General features: G+C 39.4%; 1 protein-coding gene across 1 annotated transcript in view; it reads left to right on the forward strand.

Moving 5' to 3' along the window:
- The first annotated feature begins 264 nt into the window (after window positions 1-264).
- Window positions 265-23914, forward strand: part of LOC104101143 (serine/threonine-protein kinase Nek6-like) — a 64046-nt gene continuing 40396 nt past the window's right edge. The window contains exon 1 of the mRNA XM_070189918.1: window positions 265-281. Within this exon, the coding sequence (XP_070046019.1) occupies window positions 265-281 (17 nt within the window). The remainder of the gene's footprint in view (window positions 282-23914) is intronic.

Here is a 23914-nt window from a genome sequence, read left to right on the forward strand (position 1 = left end):
AAATCCTTGGCACGCTCCTGCTGGAGGACCTCAAATTTACCAAAAACTTCAGCTGCCTCTGTGGCTGCCATTTGCCGGTCTCCTTCAGAGTCGCAACTGATGTTTTCTATGTCAACTTCGGCCTGGATGAGTCTGCAATCCAGGTGTCCAACCTTTGCACTAGGCTGGTCTTTAGATCAGGCACCATTTCCATGATGAGCCGTAATGCATCAACCATTCCCTCAAGGGTCACGATGCGATCCCCATAATTTACCATGGTCAGAAATGGTGGTAATTGCAATGTAATCCCTCATCCAATGTCGAGCCTAGGCTCTGATACCAACTGTTACACGGCGCCTTCCTGAAGTTCCTTGGAAGGGCGACGTAACGCTAAGCAACCGATGTCAGTACGGTTGTTGTCCGCCAACTAAGGTCCCCTCCGTATGCTAGACTAGATTGTCAGTGCTGTACGGGAAAACCAATGTCATGAGCAATTGAAAGAGAGCAGAAAAGAGAATTGAGAATGAAAGAAAGCTTGATTGCATTGAATGAAAGCTATTACAGAAAAAACAAGACTGTGACGGGGGGGAGAGACACCAGTACAGAGAATTGTTTGCTTGCTTAAAATTTTTAATTGCTTGGTCCCCCTTAATAATGCTTTAAAAAAATAAACCAAAGTTACATGACTAGACCTATGAAAGCTGGAAAATCACACTTAAAGAAAATGCAGCAAAACTACTCTATATTTACAATGAAAAGGACTTAGTCTTCTACAAAGCAGCAATAAGTCCGTTGGCAGCAACTTTGTCTTTAGCATCAGGGTCTACGCGCGCGGCATTGTCAACGCGCGCGACGCTGTTGGCATCTGCCTGTGGCTGGGCACTGGCGATGGCTATCGGTGGGGCGACAGAGGCACATGCGCGCTTGTCACTTGGAGCTGCCGAGACCACGGGGCCGACCGTGGTGACGATCATTGGGAGGCTGGCCAGGATGCCACGGGGCGCGCCCAAGGGGTCATGGGGCATGACCCCTTGGAATCAAATTCCCAAAAATGGGGGTTTGAGTTCATAACTCAAAATCAAATTTGGAGCTCGGTAGAGGGCAATTTTTGGAGAGATTCTTGCATGGGTGTTTGGGGTAGGTTATTCTTATCCAGTTTTGATTTCCATGATTATGTCTTTGAATTCATTATTTAATTCGGATTTAATGGAGAAAAATCAAGATTTTTGTAAAATCTTGCAAAAACAAAAATTTAAGATTTGGAGGTCGAGTTGTCATTGGGATTCGATAAAATTAGTATGGTTGAACTCGTATCGAAATGGGTGTTCGAATTTCATGAAAATTATATCGGGTTCCGAGAGGTGGGTGCCGCGTTGACTTTTGTTGACCTTTTTGGATTTCAAGTCGACGTATTATTATCCGGAATTGTTTTCGATTAATTTTAATGAAGTTATACAATTAATTTTGATAGATGTGAGCTATCCGGAGGTCAATTCAAGTAAGAAGGCGATTTTGGAATATCGGCCTAACTTCAAAAAGGTAAGTGTCTTGTCTAACCTCGAGTGGGGGAATTTTTCCTTAGGCATTGATTCTTATGTGCAAATTGTGTAATTGAAAAACCTTGTATGCGAGGTGACGAGTACATACTTGATTTATATGTGCAAATTTCATTGATTAAATGTCCTTAGACGCCCTTATGTATTAAATTGGAAAATTTTGGCACTTAATACATCCCCTATTTATCATGCCTAGATCCTTGTTTGTTGAAATTGTTTTTACATGATGATTTGGTGTGATTGCCACCTTGAATTTTATGTGAAAATAAGGTATTGTTGATTTTTGTGGCAAGTTGTGATATTTGAGCACTTGATGTGCAATCTATGATAATTTATAATAATTGAGCACTTGATGTGCAATCTGTAATAAATTGTAATATTTGAGCACTTGAGGTGCAATTTATGAGATGTGATATTGGCACGTTATATTATGGGGAAGTTTTGTTCGGGTGTTTGCACGAGGCTTCTGCCGTGCTATTATTATTATTATTATTATTATTATTATTATTATTATTATTATTATTATTATTATTATTATTATTATTATTATTATTATTATTATTATTGATTTATGCACATGTGGCGTGACAAGACGGGGTATATATATGTGGGTTTGCGCATGTGGCGAGACAAGCTGGGAACATTATTATGCACGTGTGTCGAGACAAGGCAGGCATTTATGTTACTATTGCAAATGTGGCGAGACAAGGGGGGCTATGTCGGGATTGATTTGTGATGGCCTGGGGGCATTGTTATTGTTGCATATTTATTTTGGGACTACAAGGCGGTACCTCGGGATATCCCCTGTGTGATGACCTAGAATATCATCTTTAAATTTAATAATTAATTATGTGTTCTAAGACCTCAAAAAGTACTATTTATCATTCCTCGACTTGCATGCGCAATCCGTAAAATTTTATGGAAAGTTTTTTATGTGAAAAATAGATTAAAATGTGGATTAGAGCTTTAAAACTCAATTGAGTTGACTTTGGTCAACATTTTGAGCAAACAGACTCGGATTAGTATTTTGACAGTTCCGGTAGGTCCGTATCGTGATTTGGGACTTGGGCGTATACCCGAAATCAAATTCCGAGGTCCCTAGCCTGAGATATGGAATTTTGATGAAAAATTAAAATATTTAAGTTCAAATAGTGGCCGGATGTCTAATTATGTGAAAACGACCCCGGAATAGAATTTTGATGATTCCAACAGCTCTGTATAGTGATTTTGGACTTAGGAGCATGTTCGGAATTTTATTTGAAAGTCCGTAGTTAAATTAGGCTTGAAATGGCTAAAAATAAGAATTTAAGTTTGGAAGTTTGACCGAGGAGTTGACTTTTTGATACCGGAGTCGGAATACAGTTCTGAAAATTTTCATAGCTCCATTATGTTATTTATGACTTGTGTGCTAAATTTGAGGTCAATCGGAGTTGATTTGATAGGTTTCGACATCGAATGTAGAAGTTGGAAATTGTAAGTTTCATTAAGCTTGAATTGGAGCATAATTCATGATTTTAGCGTCGTTTTATGTGATTTGTAGTTTCAAATAAGTTTGTATGATGTTGTAGGACCTGTTGGTATATTTGGTTGAGATCTCGAGGGCCTCGGGTGGATTCCGGGTGGTTAACGGATCGAATTTGGAATTTGAAGAAGAGTTGAGGCAGCTGATATCTGGTACATCGCGAGTGCGAAAAATCCATCGCGGGTGCGAAAATTCAATCGTAGGTGCGAAAAATCCATCGCGGGTGCGAAGCCGCAGGTGCAAAAAAGTTTGCCGCGGGCGCGATGATCGCTGGGCAGTGAGTGTTTAAAGCGGGGATTTGAGTATTTTTTCTCATTTCTTCATTCTTGGACGATCTTGGGAGCTTCTTGAGAGGAGCATTCACCGAGCAACTTGGAGGTAAGTTAATTCACACCTATTGCAAGTTAAATACATGGTTTATATATGGATTTTGACATGAAAATTTGTAGAAATTTGGAGTTTTGAAGAAAAACCTAGAAATTGGTATTTTTGAGTTTCATCACGGAAATGGTTATGGAATTGGATGAAAATTATATATTTGAGTTCTTGAGATTATGGGTAACAATTACCTCCGAAAATTTCCGAAATCCGGGTACGTGGGCCTGGGTGAATTTTAGGATTTTTACCATTTTGGATAAGATAATTTATTTAATAGATAAATTTCAAATCATTTAGCATATATTAATTATTTTGTATAATATTTGGATAGTTTCGGATTTTTCGCTGTCTAATCGAGAATCCAACGCGACGTGGTAATCAGAAAGTGAACTTTGAGACGAGGTAAGTCTCTTGTCTAATCTTGTGAGGGGAAATTACCCCATAGGGATTAAATTAAATAATTATTGCTAATTGCAGGGGCTACGTACCCACGAGGTGACAAAAGTCCGTGCGTAGCTACTACTAATGCTAGAGTCCGGATAGTTTAGGACTCAAAGCATGAATTACTTGTGTAAATTATATTCTTTATTAATTAAATTATTTGATGTGTATATTGTGAATTGTTATGAAAGGTAGTAAAAGATGAAATTTTCACATGCTTAATTTTTGTTTAGATTAAATAAATTGTTAAAAAAAAATTGTTCATCCTCTCGAATTTATCTTATAATAAACATACTCTCATTCTCGGAGGTACATAAAAAAAATATTCTCTTTTCTTGTGGATCGGGCCGAACGTCTCGGCAGGATAGATGCATCTATGGATCGTGCCGCATGTCCCTCGGTAGTGTATACGACACTATGGATCGGGCCGTACGACCTCGGCAGAAATCGTGCTTAATAATAATAATAATAATTACACGATACTTTGACGGTTTATTGCAGCTTGTAAAGCTATTTGATAAATTGGAAATTCATTGAAATTGAATTGCAGCTTGTAAACCTATTTGATAAATTAGAAATTCATTGAAATCGAATTGCAGCTTGTAAAGCTATTTGATAAATTGGAATTTTTATTGAAATTGAAGGATTTAATATATATATTGAGAATTGTTGCATTTTGAAGGAATTTAATTATTTCTGCTGGTTAAATAAATTATTGTTATATTCTGTGAATCATGCTGATTTAAATATTCTAGTTTTATTTCAATTATTATTATTGACCCATAGTGAGTGTCAAAGTCGACCATCTCGTCTCTACCACTTCGAGATTAGTCTTGATACTTACTGGGTACACGTTGTTTACGTACTCATACTACACTTGCTGCACTTTTTGTGCAGGATCTGAGATAGGTACTAGTGGAGGACCTATCATCATATATCCACGTCATCCCGAGGCATAGTGGTGAGCTGCCTTTCTGAGCTGTTCTGCAACTACCAGTGTCTCTTCTTATATTTACATTCTGTCTATTTCATTTCATACAGTATTTGATATTTTGTATAATTTACTAGATGCTATTGCACTTGTGACACCGGGTCTTGGCACACACATTGGTAGAATTTGGTATTTTATTATTATCTTGGATTAAAAGTTTAATCAATATACGTTTGATTTATCAGTTGGCTTGTCTAGCTGTAGTGATGGGCGCCATCATGACCTATAGGTGAAATTGGGTCGTGACAACATGGTATCAGAGCACTAGGTTCACGTAGGTCTCAGAAGTTTTGAGCATACCTAATAGAGTCTTGCGGATCGGTACGGAGATGTCTGTACTTATCTTCGAGAGGCTATAGGGTGTTAGGAAACTACCTTTCTCCATATTCCATCGTGCAATTAATGTAATACTAAATATCCTTCTCTTATTTTCTCACAGATGGTGAGAACGCGCTCTAATGAGGTTCTAGACCAGGGAAGAGCTACTCCCCCAGTTACTAGAGGCCGAGGCAGAGGCCGAGGGAGGGCTCCAGCCCACGGTAGAGGGCGAGGACGTCCCAGGACTATTCCAGTTATGCTGCCAGTGGGTCTAGCAGAGAATCCTATTATTGAGGAATAGGGTGAGGTGCCTGTGGCAGAGCTAGCTCCGGTGGATTTCACATCTGCACCATGATTTCAGGATGTCATGGGTCGTATGCTGCGGTTCTTGGACAATATGACTCAGGCCAGTTTATTTCCGGCAGACCCAGACACATCTCAGGCGGGTGGGGGAGCACAAACCCCTACCGCACAGGCCCATGGACAGGCAGTTGCTGTATATTAGACCCAGGGTGCACTACCTGTGGGTGGAGCCCAACCAGTGACAGCAGCTACACTAAGCCCAGGCCAGCTGTAGCTGCCAATCCTCAGAAATTATTGGACCGATGGACTAGACTACATCCTCTTATCTTTGGGGGTGAGCGACATGAGGATCCACAAGACTTCATTGATCATTGCAGGGACAGACTGCACAACATGAGGATATTGGAGTCTCATGGGGTAGACTTTGCTACTTTTCAGCTAGAGGGCAGAGCCCGTAGATGGTGGTAGTCTTATGTTCTTGGCAGACCAGCAGATTCTCCTCCCATAACTTGGGACAGGTTCACCCGTATCTTTCTGGACAGGTATATTCCATCCTCCCAGAGGGAAGAGTTGAGGTTTCAGTTTAAGTAGCACCAGCAAAGTCAGATGTCTGTGACCGATTATGAGGCGAGGTTTTCTGATTTATCTCACCATGCACTTATGATACTCCCTACTGAGGCATATAGAGTGCGGAGGTTTGTTGCGGGTTTACATACTGGCATTCAGGCCACTATGGCACGAGAGGATTGAGGGTGTACGTCAGCTTAGCCGAGAGCAAGTTTCTAGAGATAAGTGGTTTAGGTATTCTGGAGAGTTAATAGGTGCTCCGTCTGGGGGCAGAGGTCAGTTCGTGAGAGGGCAGTCCAGCAGGCCCCCATATCCAGCACCCCCGCCTTCTCGAGATGCTCCAGTGCGACCCTATCTTAGTGCTATACCAAAGAGTTCTTATCGCCCACCAGCTATTCAGGGTCCTCCCAGTAGGTATTCAGTTCCACAAGGCCAGACACTTAGTCAGCAGCCCATCGCACCGAAGCGTTGTTACGAGTGCGGAGATCCCAGTCACATGCGGAGGTTTTGCCCCAGGCTTCGGGGTAGACCAGTACAACAGGGTCAGCAGCCTATGCTTACCGAACCAGTTGCTCCACCAGTAGTCCGACCACCAAGAAGTGGAGGACAGGTGTGTAGGCGTCGTCCTAGAGGAGGAGGTCAACCAGGCGGAGGCTAGCCAGTTGGCGCTCTAGCTCGGTTCTATGCTTTTTTGGCTAGACCAGATGCACAGGCCTCAGATGCCGTGATTACAGGTATTATTTCTGTTTGTGGCAAAGATGCCTTAGTATTATTTGATCTAGGATCTACATATTCATATGTGTCATCTCTATTTGCTCCATTCCTGGGTGTTTCTCGTGAGTCCTTGAGTACTCATGTTTATGTGTCCATTTCTGTGGGCGATTCTGTTGTTGTGAACTGGATCTACCGGTCCTGTATTAGTATATTCTGTGGTTATGAAACTAGAGCAGATCTCCTATTGCTTGAGATGACCGATTTTGAAATTATTCTGGGCATGGACTGGTTATCTCATATCATGCTATTCTATATTGTCATGCCAAGACTGTTACCTTGGCTATTCCAGTATTGCCTAAGCTGGAGTGGAAGGGTTCGCCTGCTAATTCATTTAATCGAGTTATTTCTTTTATAAAGCCTCAACACATGGTTGAGAAGGGTTGTTTGGCTTATATAGCCTATGTTTGGGATACTACTGCAGATACTCCGGCTATTGATTCAGTGCATGTAGTTCAGGAGTTCTCTGATGTATTTCCTTCAGATCTTCCAGGTATGCCACCTGATCGTGATATTGATTTCTGTATTGACTTGGCTCCAGATACTCAGCCTATATATATTCCACCACATCGCATTGCTTCGAAAGGATTGAAAGAGTTGAAAGAACAGCTTGAAGAGTTACTGGCCAAAGGGTTCATCAGACTGAGTGTATCGCCTTGGGGGTGCACCGATAATATTTGTGAAAAAGAAGGATGGAACAATGCGGATATGTATTGATTATTGCTAATTGAACAAAGTCACTATTAAGAACAAGTACCCGTTGCCCCGTATTGATGATCTATTTGACCAGTTGTAGGGTGCTAGGGTATTCTCTAAGATCGACTTGAGGTCGGGGTACCATCAGTTGAAGATTCAGGATTCGGATGTTTCAAAGACTGCTTTTCGGACTAGATATGGTCATTATGAGTTTCTGGTGATGTCCCTCGGTTTAACTAATCCCCCGACAGCATTTATTGATCTGATGAACAGGGTATTCAGGCCATATATTGATTCATTTGTCATTGTCTTCATTGATGACATATTGATCTACTCACGCAATAAGGAGGAACATGAGCAGCATATGAGACTAGTGCTTCAGACATTGCGGGAACAAAAGCTACATGCTAAGTTTTCTAAATGTGAGTTTTGGCTAGAGTCTGTAGCATTTTTAGGACATATTGTGTTGGGCAAAGGTATTAAAGTTGGCATCGTCCCACTTCGGCGACTGAAATAAGGAGTTTTCTGGGTTTAGCAGGTTATTATCGCCGATTTGTGGAAGGTTTTTCATCTATTGCAGCACCTTTGACCAAATTAACCCAGAAGGGTGTTCAGTTCCGATGGTCCGATGATTGTGAGTCAAGCTTTCAGAAGCTCAAGACAGCATTGACTACAGTACCCGTGTTAGTGTTACCTTCTGGTTCGTGAATATATACAGTGTATTGCGACGCTTCCAAATTGGCTTGGGTTGTGTATTAATGCAGGAAGGGCGAGTTATTGCATATGTTTCACGTCAGCTGAAGCCCCACGAGACGAATTATCCAGTACATAATTTGGAGTTAGCTGTGATTGTTCACGCTCTAAAGATTTGGAGGCATTATCTTTATGGGGTGTCTTGTGAAGTTTACACTAATCATCGCAGTTTGCAGCATTTGTTCAAGCAGAGGGACCTAAATCTGAGATAGCACAGATGGCTGGCGTTACTAAAAGATTATGATATTACTATGTTGTATCATCCGGGCAAAGCAAATGTGGTTGTAGATGCCTTGAGTAGAAAGGCGGAGAGTATAGGTAGTTTGGCTTTCATTTCAGCAGAGGAGAGGCCATTAGCTTTGGATATTCAGTCCTTGGCCAACAGACTTATGCGGCTGGACATTTCAGAGCCCAACCGAGTTCTTGCATGTGTTGTAGCTCAGTCTTCACTATTTGAACAGATCAAGTCTCGCTAGTATGACGACCCACACTTGATGGTTCTTCGAGAAACGGTACTACGAGGTGGTGCCAAGGAAGTTACTATTGGTGCGGATGGTGTTTTGCGACTCCAGGATCGTCTGTGTGTTCCTAATGTGGATGAACTAAGGAAAGGATCGTCCGTGTGTTCCTAATGTGGATGAACTAAGGAAAAAGATCCTGGAGAAGGCATACAGTTCTCGTGACTTGAGGCAGCATTATTAGTGGCATCGAATGAAAAGGACATAGTTGAGTATGTAGCTAAGTGTCTAAATTGCCAGCAAGTTAAATATGAGCACCAGAGGCCAGGTGGCCTACTTCAGTAGATGACTATACCAGAATGGAAATGGGAACGCATCACTATGGACTTTGTAGTTAGGTTGCCGCGGACCTTGCGAAAGTTTGATGCAGTTTGGGTCATTGTTGATAGGTTGACCAAGTCGGCACATTTTATTCCTATTGTGACTACGTATACTTCAGAGAGGTTGGCCCAGATTTATATTCAGGAGATAGTTCGGTTGTATGGCGTGCCAATTTCCATCATATCAGATAGAAGCCCTCAGTTTACTTCACATTTTTGGAGAGCAGTACAGAGTGAGTTGGGGACCCGTGTAGAGCTCAGCACAGCCTTTCATCCGCAGACCGACGGGCAGTCAGAGTGGACAATTCAGATTTTGGAGGATATGCTCGGGGCATGTGTGATTGACTTTGGAGGCCAGTGGGATCGTTTCCTTCCTTTGGCCGAGTTTTCTTATAATAACAGTTACCAATCCAGCATCGAGATGGCTCCATTTGAGTCTTTATATGGTCGTCGATGCCGTTCACCTATAGGATGGTTTGAGCCCGGTGAGGCTAAGTTATATGGTACTAATTTGGTAAGGGATGCCTTGGAAAAGGTAAAGTTGATTCAGGAGCAACTTCGTACAGCACAGTCCAGACAGAAGAGTTACGCGGATCATAAAGCCCGTGATATATCATTTATGGTAGGTGAAATAGTTCTCTTGAAGGTTTCGCCGATGAAGGGAATTATGAGATTCGGGAAGAAGGGCAAGTTGAGACCAAGGTTTATAGGCCCATTTGAGGTGTTGAGACAAGTTGGGGAGGTTGCTTATGAGCTGGCATTGCCACCCAGTCTATCGGGAGTTCAACCGATTTTTCATGTATCTATGCTCCGAAAGTATCATGCCGACCTATCACATGTGTTAGACTTCAGCACAGTTCAGCTACATAATAGCTTTGGTTATGAAGAGGAGCCAATTACCATTGTTGATAGACATGTTCGCCAAATGAGGTCCAAGAGGATTTCTGCAGTAAAAGTCCAGTGGAGGGGCCAACTAGTCGAGGAAGCAACTTGGGAGGCCGAGGAAAACATGTGGAGCAGATATCCACACTTATTCGGCACTTCAGGTATAATTCTAAACCCGTTCGAGGACGAACATTTGTTTAACAGGTGGAGAATGTGATGACCCAGAATGTCATCTTTAAATTTTATAATTAATTATATGTTCTAAGACCTCGAAAAGTATTTTTTATCATTCCTCGACTTGCATGCGCAATCCGTAAAATTTTATGAAAAGTTTTTATGTGAAAAATAGATTAAAATGTGGATTAGAGCTTTAAAACTCAATTGAGTTGACTTTGGTCAACATTTTGAGTAAACAGACTCGGATTAGTATTTTGACAGTTCCGATAGGTCCGTATCGTGATTTGGGACTTGGGCGTATGCCCGGAATCAAATTCCGAGGTCCCTAGCCCGAGATATCGAATTTTGATGAAAAATTTAAATGTTTAAGTTCAAATAGTGACCGGATGTCTAATTATGTGAAAACGACCCCAAAATAGAATTTTGATGATTCCAATAGCTCTCTGTATGGTGATTTTGGACTAAGGAGGGTGTTCGGAATTTTATTTGAAAGTCCGTAGTTAAATTAGGCTTGAAATGGATAAAAACAAGAATTTAAGTTTGGAAGTTTGACCGAGGAGTTGACTTTTTGATACCGGAGTCGGAATATAGTTTCCAAAATTTTCATAGCTCCGTTATGTCATTTATGACTTGTGTGAAAAATTTGAGGTCAATCGGAGTTGATTTGATAGGTTTTGACATCGAATGTAGAAGTTGGAAATTTTAAGTTTCATTAAGCTTGAATTGGAGCATAATTTATGATTTTAGCGTCGTTTTATGTGATTTGAGGTTTCAAATAAGTTCGTATGATGTTGTAGGACTTGTTGGTATATATTTGGTTGAGGTCTCGAGGGCCTCAGGTGGATTCCGGGTGGTTAACAGATCGAATTTGGAATTTGAAGAAGAGTTGAGGTAGCTGATATTTGCTGCATCGCGGGTGCGAAGCCGCGGGTGCAAAAAAATCCATCGCGGGTGTGAAGCCGCAGGTACGAAAAATCCATTGCGGGTGTAAAGCCGCAGGTGCGAAAAATCCATCGCGGGTACGAAGCCGCAGGTGCGAAAAATCCATCGCGGGTGCGAAGCCGCAGGTGTGAAAAAGTTTGCCGCGGGCGCGATGATCGCTGGGCAGTGAGTGTTTGAAGTGGGGATTTGAGCATTTTTGCTCATTTCTTCATTCTTGGACGATCTTGGGAACTTCTTGAGAGGAGCATTCACCTAGCAACTTGGAGGTAAGTTAATTCACACCTATTGCAAGTTAAATACATGGTTTATATATGGATTTTGACATGAAAATTTGTAGAAATTTGGAGTTTTGAAGAAAAACCTAGAAATTGGTATTTTTAATTTTTCACCATGGAAATGGTTATGGAATTGGATGAAAATTATATATTTGAGTTCTTGAGATTATGGGTAATGATTACCTCCGAAAATTTCCGAAATCCGGGCACGTGGGCCCGGGGTAAATTTTAGGAATTTTACCATTTTGGATAAGGTAATTTATTTAATAGATAAATTTCGAATCATTTAGCATATATTAAATATTTTGTATAATATTTGGATAGTTTCGGATTTTTCGGCGTCTAACCGAGAATTCAACGCGACGTGGTAATCGGAAAGTGAACTTTGAGACGAGATAAGTCTCTTGTCTAATCTTGTGAGGGGAAATTACCCCATAAGGATTAAATTAAATAATTGTTGCTAATTGCGGGGGCTACGTACCCATGAGGTGACGTGAGTCCGTGCGTAGCTACTATTAATGCTAGAGTCGGTAGTTTAGGACTCAAAGCATGAATTACTTGTGTAAATTGTATTCTTTATTAATTAAATTATTTGATGTGTATATTGTGAATTGTTATGAAAGGTAGTAAAAGATGAAATTTTCACATGCTTAATTTTTGTTTGGATTAAATAAATTGTTAAAAGAAATTATTCATCCTCTCGAATTTATCTTATAATAAACATACTCTCATTCCCGGAGGTACATAAGAAAAATATCCTCCTTTCTTATGGATCGGGCCGAATGTCTCGGCAAGATAGATGCATCTATGGATCGTACCGCACGTCCCTCGGTAGTGTACACGACATTCTGGATCGAGCCGTACGACCTCGACAAAAATCGTGCTTAATAATAATAATAATTACACGATACTTTGACGGTTTATTACAGCTTGTAAAGCTATTTGATAAATTGGAAATTCATTAAAATTAAATTGCAGCTTGTAAAGCTATTTGATAAATTAAAAATTCATTGAAATTGAATTGCAGCTTGTAAAGCTATTTGATAAATTGAAATTTTTATTAAAATTGAAGGATTTAATATATATTTTGAGAATTGTTGCATTTTGAAGGAATTTAATTATTTCTGCTGGTTAAATAGATTATTGTTATATTCTGTGAATCATGCTGAGTTAAATATTCTAGTTTTATTTTAATTATTATTATTGACCCATAGTGAGTGTCAAAGTTGGCCATCTCGTCTCTACCACTTCGAGATTAGGCTTGATACTTACTGGGTACACGTTGTTTACGTACTCATACTACACTTGCTGAACTTTTTGTGCAGGATCTGAGACAGGTACTAGTGGAGGACCTATCATCACATATCCACGTCATCCCGAGGCATAGTGATGAGCTGCCTTTCTAAGCCGTTCTGCAACTACCAGTGTCTCTTCTTATATTTACATTCTGTCTATTTCATTTCAGATAGTATTTGGAGTTTTGTATAATCTACTAGATGCTCATGTACTTGTGACACCGGGTCTTGGCACACACATTAGTAGAATTTGGTATTTTATTATTTTCTTGGATTAAAAGTTTAATCAATATACGTTTGATTTATTAGTTGGCTTGCCTATCTGTAGTGATGGGCGCCATCACGACCTATAGGTAAAATTGGGTCGTGACAACCTGTTGAGCACTTAGTTCGGGACTATGTTTGCACTTACCCTTGGTTATTTTGTTTTTCCGTAATTTAAAATTTTTGTGTTTTCTGTGATGTATTATTTGACTTAATATTAAGTGTTTTGTATTTCTTGATGTATTGTGTTGACCTTGACTTTTTTGTACGAGACTTTGAGGATTTATATTTTTGGGTTGTACTTATCTTTAATGATTGAGTTGTTTTAAATAAAATTAAATTTCCAGTATGTTTAATTTAATAAATTTTATATCTAAATCAGTAGTTTATCTGATGCTTTATTTTAAAAGAAATGTCATTTTTCCTCTCTCAAACGATTTCTAAAATAAACTTATCTTTTTATTGATTTCTTACTTGATTTAAATATTGTGAGTTTGAGTCACCCCAAGAGCAAGGTGGGGAGTTCTTGGAGGGAAGGATGCCGAGGGTCTATTGGAAACAGCCTCTCTACCTCATGGTAGGGGTAAGGTCTGCGTACACACTACCCTCCCCAGACCCCACTAGTGGGATTATACTGGGTTGTTGTTGTTGTTGTTGTTGTTGTTACTTTATTAAAAATAAATTGATCTTGCGGATCTTATATACATTGATATTTTGGTACGTGAGTTGTCCGTGCACTTATGAAAATAATATGGGCATGAGGTGCCGGGAAAAAATATGATGATTTTATTATTGACACGTGAGTTGTCCATATGATAATGATAGAAATATGGGCACGAGGTGTTGTGAAAAATATAAAAATGGGCTGAGACCCGTAATTTTTATGATTTGGAATGAGGTGTCACATGGTGACTTTTACTTGAAAATATATTTATTTGAAAGAAGTATATTCGAAAGATAATTATTCAAAAGAAGTATATTCGAAAGATATTTATTTTAAAGACTAATATGTGAATGATTTATATTTGAAGGACTTGACTTATTGATTTTACTTGCGTTCCTTATTCGCCTGAGCAATAATTATGATGTTCTGGTTGCCTTGTTGTTATATCACTAGTTGAGTTCTTGTTATCATTGCTAGTTGTTTTCCAGTACTATTGTATACTGCTATATTGCACAGGTTATTAGACTAGTGAGTGTCTTGACTGTACCTCGTCTCTACTCCACTGACGTTAGTCTTGATACTTACTGGGTACCGACCGTGGTGTACTCATACTACATTTCTGCACATTTTTCTGCAGAGCCAGGTATTTGAGTTATTGGACTTGAGAAGAGTTAAAGCGGGATCGTAAAGATTCAAGGTAGAGCTGCTTGGTCGTCACAGTCCGTTAGAGTCTTTTCATTTCATTGTACTGTTAATTTTTAATCAAACAGTATTATATATTCGGTCCTCGTGATCATTACATGTATTCAGTTAGAGTTCGTGACTCAGTACTACCAGTCTTGGGAGGTTGTACATTAATATTTGTTCCGCTGATAGTTTTGGTTACTTATTTAATTAAAAAAAATAGCTCCAAAAATATAATTAAAATCGGCTTACCTAGTCTTAGAGACTAGGTGCCATCACGACGCCTGTGGTGGAATTTTTGGGTCGTGACATATATTATGCTGGAACTTTTCGCGTGCTGGAATTCAAGCATAATATGCTGGAAGTTCATACACAGGTGCACCAATCTCCTGCATATTATGTTGGACCAGTCCGTGTTGCAATAAAATAGTGGCTATTTTTCAATGACTTTGCAAACATTGGTTATTTTTGAATTACCAGTCCGAAAACTGGCTAGCCCGTGCTATTTTTACAGAAGATTCGTTTGGCTAAATAGACAGAAAAGTTCAAGCGCACGGCCCATCAAGAGGTTAGTCATTTTAATCTTCAAAACACTAACATTCCTTTAAATGAAACCTTCTTTAAACATGATTACCGAGTTAAGAGAAAATGGTAACATTATTAGTATAATTTAACTATGATAGCCGATTATATTATTATTATTATTATTATTATTATTATTATTATTATTATTATTATTATTATTATTATTATTATCAAGTTACTAATTAATATTATATTATAGTGATTTATTTATAATTATTTTATAAATAATCTAAGTTATATTAAATATGTAAGAATAAATTAACTTTCCTATTATTGCTACCAAGGAATGTTTCATTTTTTAGGCACACCTAACTTGACCTGCTTTGACCAAATGCATTCTGGTGTAACAACCTCCCTGTCAAATATATATAAAAAAACACAATGAGAAATAAAAAAAAAAGGTAAGATGTAAAATGTTTGGTAGAGATTATAAATGTTAGAATTAACTTCCAACTTCTTTTCCATGTTGTCAAGTAATTATTCTTTCTGTCATAGTTTTAAAGGTTATATTAAATGAGAAATGTCGAGTACTTGCACTTATTTTTCAACATGGTCAAAGGCAAGATGGAACAACCATCACAAGAACCTTACTCCAAGTGCAGCAATAGTCACTTTTAATTTCACTATTTTAAATATATTCAAAATTTATAATGTATTTGAAAATTAGCCAATTCACCCAAACTTCAAGACTAAGTATCCTGAATTTGAAAATTCAGGACTTAGTGTCATGAATTTTTGAGCTGCTAATTTGAAATTTCTGAACTATTAATTTAAAATTCAAGACATAAAATTCGAACTTCTGGACACAATTTTCGAAGTTTAGGACACGTTGTCCTGAAGTCTGAACTTTGAGGTTTAAACTCTAGGATGTTGTGTCCTGAAGTTTGAACAAAATTAGCTAATCTTTAAATACATTATAAATCGTAGATATATTTTAAATAACATGCTTAAAAGTGGCTATCTGGTGTCATTTTCACAATCTTTTTAATATAGTATTATAAAGGAAATTATTCTATACATGTGTAACGACCCGACTGGTCGTTTTGAAAATTTAAGTCCCGTTCGGCGGCATAAAGTCCTTAGCAGCTTCGTATTATGTGTATTGACTTGCGTGCGTGGTTGAATTCAGTCACCAGATGATTCAGAGTGATTTGGGACACTTAGTCCCTAAAACGGAAGCTTAAGCCTTAGGATATTGACTGTAGTCGGAACTGTGTGAAGACGACTCCAGAATAGAGTTCTGGCGGTTTCGTTAGCTCCGTTGGATAATTTTGGACTTAGGAGCGTGTCCGGAAGGTTAATTTTGAGGTCTGTAGCTGATTTAGGCTTGAAATGGCGAAAGTCAAATTTTCAGAGATTTTGACCGGAAGTGAATTTTTTGATATCAAGGTCGGAATGTGATTTCGAGAGTTGGAACAACTCCGTTATGTTATTTTTTACTTGCCTGCAAAATTTGACGTCATTCCGGGTTGATTTTATAGGTTTCGGCACGAGTTTTAGAAGTTAGAAGATTTGAAAGTTCATAAGTTTGATTCTTGGTGTGATTCGTAGTTTCGACGTTGTTTGACATGATTTGAGACCCCAAGCGAGTCCGTGTTAAGTAATGGAACTTGTTGGTATATTTAGACGGGGTCCCGAGGGCCTCGGGTGTGTTTCGGATGGGCTACGGGCCATCTTCTTATATTTTTGAACTGTTGTTTCCGTCTCCTGGTTTCTTCTTCGCGATCGCGAAGAGCCTTTCGCGTTCGCGAAGTGTTACTGCTGACAACCTTATATTCCCTCTTCGCGTTCACGTTCAAGCTCTCGCGTTCGCGAAGGTCTGCCTTTTCCCTTCTTCGCGTTCGCATCCTTCCTTCCACGTTCGCGTAGTAGAAACCAGGCCCTGAGCACTGGTGATTATTTACCCTTCGCGTTCGCATGTCCTCTTCGCGTTCGCGTAGGTTCTTGTCCCTTGTGCTTCACATTCGTGTCACTTTGCTCGCGTTCACGAAGGGTCTTCTAACAGCCTTCACTTTTCTTCTTCGCGAACGCGATCACCCTTCCGCGTTCACGATGCTTTAAGACCTGGACAGAATAAATAGTACTCCATTCCGAGGGTTTGCCATTTTTACCATTTTTGGAGTTCTAGAGCTCGGTTTTGAGTGATTCTTTGTGGGGTTTTCAAGAAAATCGATTGGGTAAGTGTTATTCACCTAGAATTTATTATATTCCATGATTTTATCTTTATTTTTATCATTTAATTTGTGTTTTGAGTTGAGAAAAATGGGAATTTTTGAAGAAAACTTTCAAAATGAAAAATCATGATTTGAGGGACGAAATGGTATCGGAATTTGATAAATTTAGTGTGGTTGAACTCATATCGGAATGAGTGTTCGGGTTCCGTAAAATTTGTCGGGTTCCGAGGTGCGGGTCCGGGAGTCAACTTTTGGGTCGATTTTTAGATTTTGATAAAGATTGAAGCTTTATGATCCGGAATAGTTTCTTATGAGTTTTATTTGTACTCTGAAGTTATTTTGATTAGATTTGAGCCGTCCGGAGGCCATTTCACCGAGGAGTTCATTTTTGAGTATCAGCATGTCTTCTTTGAGGTAAGCATCTTGCCTAACCTTGTGGGAGGGGGGGGGGAGGAACTACCCCTTAGGATTTGAGTCTTCTATGCTAATTATACTCCGTGTACGCGAGGTGACGAGTACGTGCTCGAACTTATTTGTGAAAAAGTGGCCTTTTAGGGTCCTTAGGCTCTTGTATTCACTGAATATGCAGTTGTTCTTTTTATGATTACACTTCTTAATTACTAGTATCTCCTCTACCTGCTTAATTAGAATTAATTGCTTCATGATTCACTCTTATTGCTTATTTGATTCATATATGCCTTAACTGAAAATGTTATCCTTTCCCTAATTGCTCATCTTTAATTGAAATTATTACTATCTCTTCTGTAATTGTTCAGCCTTAATTGAGGTTATGGTTACCTTTCCGTTGCTTCTTCTTAGATGAATTTGTTGTATCTCTTTCCTAATTTCCCAACCTTAAAAGAAGTTAGATATCCTATATTTTGGTTGACTTGTCCTTATTTGGAATTATTCGACTTGTGTTAGCTTCCTCGTTGTCGAACTGTATATTGTGGACCATTGTTACATAGTATTTCCTTTCTTGTTGAGATGTTCTTATTATGACTAGCATTCCCCGATTGTGGCTACTACTTGTGAATTAGTTCCTCCGTTTCTTTAAGTTCTGGAAGCTCTGAGTTGACTTATTTGTCGTACCCTTGTATTATTGTCATTGTTGTTTTTGTACTTGTTGTTGTGAAGCACGAGGTTTCTGCCATGCGGTTATTGTTATTGTGATGCACGAGGTTTCTGCCGTGCGAGTGTTATTTGGGTTGCACGAGGTTTCTGCGTGCTATTGTTACTATTGATATTTGCACATGCGGCGTGACAAGGCGGGATATATATATATATATATATATATATATATATATATATATATATGTGTGTGGGGGGGGGGTTGCACATGTGGCGAGACAAGGTGAAATATTATTATGCACGTGTGGCGAGATAAGGCGGGCATTTATTTTACTATTGCACACGTGGCGAGACAAGGTGGGTTGTGTCAGGGATTGATTTGTGATGACTTGTGATGGCCTGGGGGCATTCTTGTTGTTGATACTTGTGTAGTGGTACACTTACCTGTGTGAGCTTTATCTTGTGGAAAGTTGTATGAAAACATTCTACGTGTTGTCCATTTCTTCTCCTGTACTTACTAGCTGGCATGAACTATGTTAGGACACTTGCACAAGAATATACGTAGTTGAGCACTCTTATCGGTTAAGAAGTTTTCTTGATATTATTGAGTATAGATGAACACCTTTGTTTACTTGCCTTCTATGTGAGAATGGCTCTATTTGGCACGTGAGTCGTCAGTGCGGTTATAAAGTGTAATGAGGGTACAGCATGCTAAGTGTTTGGGTTCAGGTATTGAAAACCCGTGAGTAGTGAATAGTATAAGGTTCGGTACCTCGTGGAGTTTATTGACTAAACCCAGGTGTGAAAGTTGTCGTATTGTTGAGTTATTACTTATCCTTTCTTTATCTGTGATTATCGGACTTAGGCTGTGTTTCTGCTCATTCTTCTATGTCATTATTATGGCGTTCCACTGATAGTTGTTGTTTTCCTTCCCTATTGCAATTATCGTATAAATTGCCATTTCGCGTAGTCTTTATGTAGATATCATATTTTGTTGGTTCTATACTTATACTTGTTTAGGTTATTTAGTCCAGTAGGTGTCTTGACTGTTCCTCATCACTACTCCATTGAGGTTAGTCTTGATACTTACTGGGCACCGCCGTGGTGTACTCATACTATACTTCTGTACATTTTTGTGCAGATCCAGGTATTTCGAAGTCACTTGATCATTAGCTAGCTGTGCGGACTTGTGATGACCCAAAATGTCATCTTTAAATTTAATAAGTAATTCTATGTTCTAAGACCCCGAAAAGCACCATTTATCATTACTCGACTTGCATGCGCAGTCCGTACAATTTTTCGGAAATTTTTTATGTGAAAAATAGATTAAAATGTGAGTTAGAGCTTTAAAACTCAACTAAGTTGACTTTGGTCAACATTTTGAGCAAACGGACCCAGATCAATATTTTAACAATTCAGGTAGGTCCGTATCGTGATTTGAGACTTGGTCGTATGCCCGGAATAGAATTCTAAGGTCCCTAGCCCGAGATATGGAATTTTGATGAAAAATTAAAAGCTTGAAAGCTTAATGATTTTTAAGAAATTACTGATATTGGATTTATTGACCTCGGGTCTGTATTTTGGTTCTGGAGCAGGGTATAGGTCCAATATAATATTTATGACTTGTCTGCCAAATTTGATGAGATTCGGAGTTGATTTGACGTGATTCGTACATCCAGTTGTAAAAATATAAGTTTTAAAGTTTTCTTGAAAACTTCCTTTGATTTGGTGTCTGATTCGTAGTTCTAGGTGGTATTTTGGCAATTTAATTGCGCGAGCAAGTTCGTATGATATTTTAGGACTTGGGTGCATGTTTGGTTTGGAGCCCCGAGGGCTCGGGTTGATTTCGGGTGGTTAACGGATCATTGTTGGACTTAAAAAAAACTGTAGAAATGTGCTTCTAGTTTCCTTCTTCGCGTTCGCGAGGGGAGTCTCACGTTCGAGAAGAGGAAATTTGGACTGGCACTTTTTGGGTTCGCGACTGAGGGAATGCGTTCGCGAAGAGTTGAGGTACAAAGCTTCGCGTTCGCAATAGAATCCCCGCGTTCGCGAAGAGAAAGGGGCTAGCCAGGAAAATGGCCTTCGCGTTCGCGAAGGGCATCTCACGTTCGCGAAGGCCAAGCCAGGCAAGCTTCGCGTTCGCGAAGTAGCCCTCGCATTCGCGAAGAATAAAATTGGTCAGCAGGAATTTGTTCTTCACGAACGCGAGGCACTGACCGCATTCGCGAACGGTAAAAGTTCTAGAAACAAAACATAAGTTCTGGAAAATAGGATTCGTCCCATTTTCAACCCTTTTCCATTTTTGAGCTAGGGTAAGGCGATATTTGGGCGATTTTTACGGAAAAATATTGGGGTAAGTGTTCCTTATCCTATATTGATTATATTTCATGATTCCATACTCGTTTATATCATGAATCCATGAATTTATGGAAGAAAAATTAGATTTTTATAAAATCTTCCAAAAACAAAAATTTAAGATTTGAAGGTCCATTTGATATCGGAATTGGACAAATTTTGTATGGTTGAACTCGTATCGTAACGGGTATTCAGATTTCGTGAGTGTTTCCATTATTTGAGATGTTGGTCCCACTGCCAAATATTTTAATGAATTTCGGATTTTTATTCAAAAAATTTGGAAATTCATAAGGAATTAATTCATATGATTAGTATTGAATATATTGGATTGTTTGTGAATAGATTTGAAGCTTTCAGAGGCAAATTTAAAAGGAAAAGTTGTGGTTGAATAATTGATTTCGAATTTGCAAAGTGAGGTAAGTGTTGAGGTTTACCTTTACTTGAGGGAATACAATCCTTAAATTATTTGTTATGTGAAATGCATGCGAATGACGTATAGGCGAGGTGACGAGTGTCTATAAGTCGTCAAATTGATTGTTTGCCTACTTACTTAAAAAATTCATAAATTATTTTGAATTATGAATTAATTATTATAATAATTATTTCTCTCCTATTCTTTGTCAAACACTAATCCTTGAATTCTTGCATTAATTGTTTCATGCTATTTGAATTATGTATCTTAATTGTTATTTGACATTTAGCATATTAAATATTAAACTGCCTATTTTCTCCCGGATTTCTATGATAATTTGCTATTTGTCATTGTTTGTTTCATAATTAAATCATAATTATTGTATGCTTGTTGTCTTATAGTTTTATATTAATTGTTGCAATTATCGGAAAAATTTCTTCTATAAGAACCAGTAAATGAATATGTTGGAGGAGCGGGCTGCACGCCGCAACAGAATTGATTGAAATGGATATATATTGGAGGATTGGGTTGCACGCCGCAACAGACTTATTAATTGGAGGATCGGGTTGCACGCCGCAATAGACTTATTAAAAAGTCTATATTGGAGGATCGGGCTGCACGCCGCAACAGACTTATTAAAAAGTCCATGTTGGAGGATCGGGTTGCACGCCGCAACAGACTTATTAAAAAGTCAATATTGGAGGATCGGATTGCACGCCGCAACAAACTTATTTAAAAGTCTATATATATATACTTGATTGAAATAAATACTTGACAGACTTTATTAAAAGGAATATATTGGGAGAGCGGGTTGCACGCTGCAACAGAATTGAATGTGAAGATATTGTGAGAGTGGGTTGCACGATGCAACAGAATTGGTTGAAATAATAATGGATTATGACTGTTGAGTTGGCTTCAATTATTATAAATGAGTTACCTGATTTATTTCTATTATTTGTTGTTGTTATTAATATTGCGTACAGGTTAATGTAAGTGAACCGCCTTAGTCTCGTCACTACTTCGTCGAAGCTAGGCTCAACATTTACCAGTACATGGGGTCGGTTGTACTGATACTACACTCTGCACTTCTTGTGCAGATTTTGGAGTTGGTCCCAGCGGCGTACCATAGACTTTCTCGGATTTCAGCTACCAGAGGAGACTTTAGGTATAACTACATGGCGTCCGCAGTTTTGAAGTCCCCGTCTATTTTACTTTAGCTGTGTGTTTATTTTTAGATAGCTTTATTTTATTCAGACCTTTATTTGTATTTATTCTAGAAGCTCGTGCACTTGTGACACCAATTCTGGGATGGTATTTAGACACCGTTATTTTTATGGATTATTTCACTATATTTCAAACTTTGCTTCCGCATTTGTTTCTTGATTATTAATAATTTAAAGATTGTTTAAAAATTGGTTAATATTATTCTAACGTTGGCTTGCCTAGCAAGTAAAATATTAGGAACCATCACGGTCCGAAGTTGGGAATTTCGGGTCGTGACAGTTGGTATCAGAGCATTAGGTTACATAGGTCTCACGAGTCACGAGCAAGATTAGTAGAGTCTGAAGGATCGACACAAAGACGTCTGTACTTATCTCCCTGAGGCTATGATGTTTAGGAACAATATCACTTCTTTCTTATTTTGTCGTGCGATTTTATTCTATCATCGATGATTGAACCATTCTACTCTTATTCTATCGCAGATGGTGAGAACACGTAATACCTCTACCGAGGGACAGGGACCAGAACCCCCGATAGTAACTATGGCAAGGGGTAGAGGTCAAGGTCGTGCCAGAGGCCGAGGTAGAGCTTAGTCCAGAGCTCGAGCAGCTGCACCTATCATAGAACCTCAGGTGTCATGCCAGAGGCCGAGGTAGAGCTTAGTCCAAAGCTCGAGCAGCTGCACCTGTCATAGAACCTCAGGTGGATCTTCAGGAGGAGTTCAGAATGTACCAGTTGGACCAGTTCAGGTCCCGGAAGGATTCATAGCCACTCCAGTACTTCAGGGCGCTCTAGTCCGTTTAGTAAGTCTTATGGTGGGCGTGGCTCAGAATGGTACATTTCCAGTGGCACCAGCCATCTTACAGGCTGGGGGAGGAGCACAAACTCCTACTACTCCCACTCCAGAGCAGATGGCTCCCCAGAATCAGGCTCAAGCAGCCCCGCCAGTTGGGGTAGTTTAGCCAGTTGTTGTGGCACAGATCGGTGATAGGCCCACCATGTTCTTTGAGGCCTTATTGAGACTGGATAAGTTTACTAAGCTCTTTCCAGTTCACTTCAGTGGTACACCTTCTGAGGACCCACAGGATTATCTTGAATGCTGCCACGAGGTGCTATGGAAGATGGGTATAGTTAAGACTAATGGGGTTGATTTTGCTGTATTTCAGATGACGGGTTCTGCCAAGAGGTGGTGGAGAGATTATACATTGAACCGACCAGTCGGATATCCTGTACTTACGTGGGAGCAGTTCTCTCGGCTATTTCTGGAGAAGTTCCTTCCTATCACACTAAGGGAGGAATTCCACAAGCAATTTGAGCGTCTACAACAGGGCAATATGACTGTAACTCAGTATGAGTCTCGTTTTGTGGATTTGGCCTGTCATGCTCTCCTTTTACTACCTACGGAGGGAGAGAGAGTGAGGAGGTTTATAAAGGGACTCACTCACCCTATCAGACTTCAGATGGACAAGGAGATCGGAAGTGAGATTTCCTTTCAGGCGGCTACTAATGTCGCAAGGAGGATCGAGATGGTTCTTGCACAGGAAAAAGGGCAGAAGTCTGATAAGAGGCCTCGTCAGTTCGATGGTTTCAGTGGTGCCTCGTCTGGAGGCAGGGGTAATTTTTGTAGGGGTCATCCTCTCAGACCGTTTCATTCAGCACTTCATGTATCTCCCGGTGCTTCAGGGAGTCATGGTCCTATTATGCCTTACTCTGGGCAGCCAATATTCAGTACACATTCAGCTCCTATCAGTACACCACCACTCCAGAGTTACTATAGTGGTTATCCGACCCATCTGG

The sequence above is a fragment of the Nicotiana tomentosiformis genome, chromosome 11, assembly GCF_000390325.3.
Source record: "Nicotiana tomentosiformis chromosome 11, ASM39032v3, whole genome shotgun sequence".
NCBI lineage: Eukaryota > Viridiplantae > Streptophyta > Magnoliopsida > Solanales > Solanaceae > Nicotiana > Nicotiana tomentosiformis.